The 5,526-nt window shown below is 54.5% G+C and overlaps 1 protein-coding gene across 1 annotated transcript in view; it reads left to right on the top strand.

Annotated features, from left to right (window-relative positions):
* LOC104403958 (myocyte-specific enhancer factor 2D homolog) overlaps positions 1–5,526 on the top strand; it is a gene marked incomplete at its 3' end in the record, with an annotated part of 14,057 nt that overhangs the window by 3,462 nt on the left and 5,069 nt on the right. The window contains exon 2 of the mRNA XM_010012261.1: positions 1,432–1,639. Coding sequence (XP_010010563.1) covers positions 1,432–1,639 — 208 coding nt within the window. The remainder of the gene's footprint in view (positions 1–1,431; positions 1,640–5,526) is intronic.

Genomic DNA, 5,526 nt, shown 5'->3' with positions numbered 1-5,526 from the left:
GATGCGTGGGGGGAGGCCCAAAGTGGGGTTGTTGAGCTCTCCCATGCACGGCAAGGGAGCAGCCTGCAGCACCTGAGTGCATCTTGGCTTCATCTCCAGCCCTTCCCAGGCTGCTGCTTCATGCTGAGAGTGGTGCCTAAAGCAAAGCACTGACTCTCCTGCCTTTATTTTCCTTTCTTTCATCTGCTAAGAGGGCATTGGCCAAGTGTAGTGCATGTGTTCCTTGCGGGGGCTGAGGGACCTTCAGCGACCAGGGTGGAGAGCCCAAACCAGCTCATTCCCCACCAGCTGGGTCCTGTTAGGAGCCTTGGCTGGGAAATGCAACCCAGCATGTGTCTGGCATCTGGGGAGTGTTTTGGAGCCTGCACCCAGCTCTGGCCTCATCCCCCAACCAGCTCGCAAGGATCTCAGTTCTGCTGTCCCAAGCGTAAGAAGGACATGGAGCTGTTGGAGCAAGTCCAGAGGAGGCCACGAGGATGAGCAGGGGCTGGAGCACCTCCCATAGTGCTGAGAAGATTGGGGCTGAGAACACTGGGGCTGTTCAGCCTGGAGAAGAGAACCTCTGTGGAGACCTCAGAGCAGCTTCCAGTGCCTGAAGGGGGCTACAAGGGTGCTGGAGAGGGACCTTCATCAGGGACTGGAGCGACAGGACAGGGGTGATGGGTTCAAACTGAAACAGGGGAAGTTCAGGTTGGAGATAAGGCAGAAGCTCTTCCCTGTGAGGGTGCTGAGGCGCTGGCACAGGGTGCCCAGAGAAGCCGTGGCTGCCCCATCCCTGGCAGTGTTCAAGGCCAGGTTGGACACAGGGGCTTGGAGCAACTGCTCTAGTGGAAGGTGTCCCTTCCTGGGGCAGGGGTTGGAGCTGGAGGAGCTTTAAGGTCCCTTCAACCCAAACCAGGCTGTGACTCTTATCATCAGACTGGCAGAAGATGCCTCATTAACTGACAGCTCTAATGACAGCGGGTCAGGGCTGGGCTGGGGTGGAGCAGCTTTGGGTTGGTTGAGCCCCCACCTCATGGCTACTGCAGTGAGTGAGGATGAGATCTCCAGTGCTTGAATGTTCAACTTGATGCACACCCAGCGCCGCGCAGCCCCCGGACAGATGGCAGCAATGCTGCCGGGGGGGGCCTGCTATTCATTTGCTCTTGATTTGGCAAGATGTGATGGTTTCCAACGCTGATAATCATCTCTGTGCTTATAACGTGTCTGCCTTTGGAGGAGCCCGAAATAGGCAGCGATAGGAACTGGTTGGAAGAGGGAGGTGGGAGAGGAGAGCTTGGGGTGTGTTGTCCAGTTGGGGAAACTGAGGAGAGGAGATTCCTTCTGCCCTCCTCTTCCTTTTCTTCTTCCTCCAATGGTCATCCCAGTTTCCTCTGGGAGGTTTGGGGTCTGTGGCAGCGTGGGGATGGCTCCTGACCATGGTTCTTGCTTTCAGGTGACCTTCACCAAGCGCAAGTTTGGTTTGATGAAGAAAGCGTACGAGCTGAGCGTCCTGTGCGACTGCGAGATCGCCCTCATCATCTTCAACCACTCCAACAAGCTGTTCCAGTATGCCAGCACCGACATGGACAAGGTGCTGCTCAAGTACACCGAGTACAACGAGCCCCATGAGAGCCGGACCAACGCGGACATCATCGAGGTGAGGTCACCTGTCCTTGTCCTGGCTTTGCCGTGGTGGTGGAGCACTCAGCAGGATGGATGCAGGAGGTCGGTGCTGGGTGGGGATGGGAGTGAGCAGATCTTGTGCCAACCTGATTTGGCATGGGTTTGGTCCAGCCTATGAAAAGACTTGGTTCTGGGTTGTAGAGTTTGAAGCTATCTTGAGTTATGTGTTGATCTAGTGCCATAAAATTGCTCTGTGGTCCAGGCAAAACATGGAGTTTTGGAGGCATCTCCCAGGGTTGCTGCAATGGGGTACCTCAGTGCAGCTCGTGATGTTACCCCTGTCTGTGGTTTCAGAGATACATGGTGGGGTTGTGGGAGGGCACCAGTGGCTGAACCACAAAGTAATTCATGTTGGGAGGCACCTTTGGGTGCCTGTGGTCCAAGCCCTGCCCAAAGCACGGCTACCCTCATGTGTAGATGGGGTTGCTCAAGACTTGTCCAGCTGCAGTTTGGGGGTCTCCCAAGGATAGTGAGTCCAGTCTGATCAACCCTTGGCTGCCTAATCACTGACATTCCAGGGGGGCATAAATGAACCCCTGTGGAGCCGGCAGGGGTGGAGCAGAGCAGCACTGCCCCACGAGGGCCCTGCGTGGGTCAGAGACTCGGAGCTCACATGGCACAAAGCTTCATGTCAAAGCACTGCTGGAGGAATCGGCTTCTCCTGCCCTTGGGCCTTGGAATCTCTTTGGTGCGTCTCGGGCAGTGCACTTGGGCTTTGATTTCATGAAGAAGGAAAAACCAAGCAACTTCCTTCCTAAATCCTGCTTTTTCTTTCGTTTTCTCCCTGAAACATGTCTTTTTGAGAGGTTTGGATTCAGGTTTTCACCTTGTTGGTTCCCACCAGCATGGCCGTGGCCATGACCAAGCATCCAGCAGCTCCTGCCTGCCCTCACCAGGGTTTGACGCCTCATCTGCCAGCGCCCGGTTGTGGAGGGGCCATAGAAATGGTTCTGAATTGTCCCTTTTTGGCCTCTTCGAGCCAGGTAGTGCCCATCCACTGTGCACATGCTGGGGTTGTTGCGGCACCGCTCCCTGCCTGCTCATCAGCGCCGCCTCATCCAGCCTCTCCGGGATGCTCCGACTGCGGCGCTCGCGGCGTCGAACAGATTTGTCTTGGCCTAAAAATACCGTAAACATTTTGGGCAGCGTTCTCTGTTCCCTTATGGTCCAAGCTGCAAACACTCCCAAGCCGACAAGTTACACACAGTCCTTGGCACCCAAAGAAATACTGTGTTTGCACCACATGAAAAGCTGGATCCGCATCCAAAGCCGAGGAGAGAAACATCGGGAGCGGAAGGATATTGGTGGATGGCAAGGAAAAGAGCCCAAACATGCCGAGCTCGACATGTCTTGTTGGAAGAGCCGCCTTGGAGTGAAACCCACTGGGGTGGAGGCAGGTTTTGAGGCTGCTCAAGCATCCCTCCTTGTCCTCATGTCGTCTTGGTGCAGGGTTAGGGTTGCTGAGACAATTCCTGCTCAAGGTGGTGAGTTCAGTCCCACCTCTCCAGCCATGTCCCCTTGCCCGGGTCAGGTCCTACCAGCCTGGCTTTGTCCCCACCACACACAGACCCAGTTTATCTCATGTTTCTTGGTGACTCCCAGTTGAACTCCTCCAACTGCATCTTTGCATCCTTGAAACTTCCCCAGCAACAAGCATTTACAGAAGCTGTGGCTGCCCCATCCCTGGCAGTGTTCAAGGCCAGGCTGGACACAGGGGCTTGGAGCAACCTGCTCTAGGGGAAGGTGTCCCTGCCCATGGCAGGGGCTTGGAATTGGGTGAGCTTTAAGGTCCCTTCAACCCAACCAGTCTGGTTCTATTCCATAACTCGGTGGCATCCCCTGTGGGGACACCTCCGTGTCTCCGCCGTGCCGGGGACTGGCAGCAGTGGGATTCAGCCACGCAAACCCCTGCAGCTCTCTCCGTGCCCGGCAAAGTCCTGGCCATTGGAAGCTTTTAAGTCAGAGCAAATCTCTCTTAATGCAGAGAGGGGGGTTTCCTTAATCAGGCGGGGGACAGCTGAGGCCCCCGGACAGGCACGCTGGGGGCCACGTGCCGGGATCACGCCGGCTTTGCTCCTCGCTGTCGCTTCTCATTTCCTCGCAGCCCGCCTGACGTGCCAGGTTGTGATAAGGGACTTGGATGAGAACAGAGCCACCCGGGCATGGGGATGCTCCAGAGCCGGTTAAAGCCACACAGCAGTGTCTCTCCTTTCTTTCCTTGGCTGAATGTCATGGGGAGGGCTGATATTTCCCTAATTCCTGGGGTTGTCATTCCTCAGAGTGCTTAAAATCAGGCATTGCGCAGGATGCTGGGGAGGTGGTGAAGTGCAAAGGCAGCTGCCGGTGCTGTGTTTTCATCCTCATTCTTATCCTTATCCTTATCCAGACTTCCCGAAAGCCTGGGGTGGTTGAGTCCCCCTCCTCTAAGGGAAGTCAACCACATCCTGGTTGAGCATCATTTCCTCTCACATGTTCTGCATTTCCTGCTGCTCTCTCACCCTCTTCGGGCTAGAAATCTGTTCCCATATGAGCTGGGATCATGGGAGCGGGAACATCGCCTGGAAGAGGGGGACCTGCGGGTCCTGCCATGGGGGGTACACCCAATAGAATGGGGGGCCTGGGGTGGCAGGGAGATGGGTAGGTGATGAGTGGAGTTTCTTTGCCATGTGAAGTTCTCACCCTGGTTTTCTTTGAAAACCTTCTGCTGTGAAGGAATTGGTTTTAAATCTGGTTTCTATGGGAAAAGAGTGGTGTTCCTGTGGGTGCAACCCGGTGACAAAGAGGTTTCACACCTCTTTGCAGCTTCTGCTTTTCCCCTGGGAAAGGGAATGAGGAGGAATGAGAAGGCAAGCTCTTTCCTAAAAGACCTTGCAGACATCCTGAAAATGGGAACGGTTGGGGTTGATTCTCGCTCCAGCAGGATGGTTTTCCTTTTACATCATCTTGTCAAAGAGCAGAAAATGTGGGACACACTTTATCCCAGGAAAATGAAAACCCCAGCAGCTCACATGGCTGGAAATGGCATTTTGTTGTCCCAAACCTCCTTTGGAGCAGCAGATTTTGCTTTGGCTCATGACCTGTTGTGGCTTGGGCCCCGGTGCTTCCTGTCCCACCACACTGCAGATCATCCCCATCCTCTGCGGTGCCAGCTCTGGAGCCCATCTCCCTTCCCTTCCTCCCCTCCATGCCTCCAAGCCTGTAGCATCCAGGAGGGATTTTTTCCCCTGTGTACAACTGGCTCAATGCTTCCTGGGGCTGCTGGTGGGTTTTCTATGGGATGGTGGCACCGCAGCCACTCGTCACAGCTCAGGATGCTCTGATCTGAACTTGGTGGTGGGTGTTGGAGCCAAAGACAATTAGGTTATAACTAATTTTATGAAGTTTGTGACCAGGGACAGGAACTAATTATTAGGTAGCAGGAATTATTAGTAACACCAAACAGGGCTTCAGATGCCACCATGGTCAAGAGTGAGACAGACCCTTCACTGGTGGAGCTGGATGTGGATGAGGACTTCTCCCCACTGCTCGTAATATCTAAGTAGTGAGTGTTCAAATGATGACTGTGAAGGAGTAGGTTTAACTGGAAATAGGGTGAAAAGCTTCAGCTGGAAAAGAAGCTGAAGGATGGCTTTGGTGCCTGTTGCTTGACCAGTGTCACGCGGCACAAGCGTCCACCAAGTAGGACCAGTGGGAAAAGGTAGAGACATCTGGTTCTGATGAGAGAACCATGGAATGCTTTGGATTGGAAGGGAGCTTAAAGCTCCTCCAGTTCCATTCCCCTGCCGCAGGCAGGGACACCTTCCACTAGAGCAGGTTGCTCCAAGCCCCATCCAACCTGGCCTTGATGTTTATTACTGTTTA

The sequence above is a fragment of the Nestor notabilis genome, unplaced genomic scaffold, assembly GCF_000696875.1.
Source record: "Nestor notabilis isolate BGI_N333 unplaced genomic scaffold, ASM69687v1 scaffold19033, whole genome shotgun sequence".
In the NCBI taxonomy this organism is placed as follows: Eukaryota; Metazoa; Chordata; class Aves; order Psittaciformes; family Psittacidae; genus Nestor; species Nestor notabilis.
This window is presented reverse-complemented; position numbering and strand designations above follow the sequence as displayed.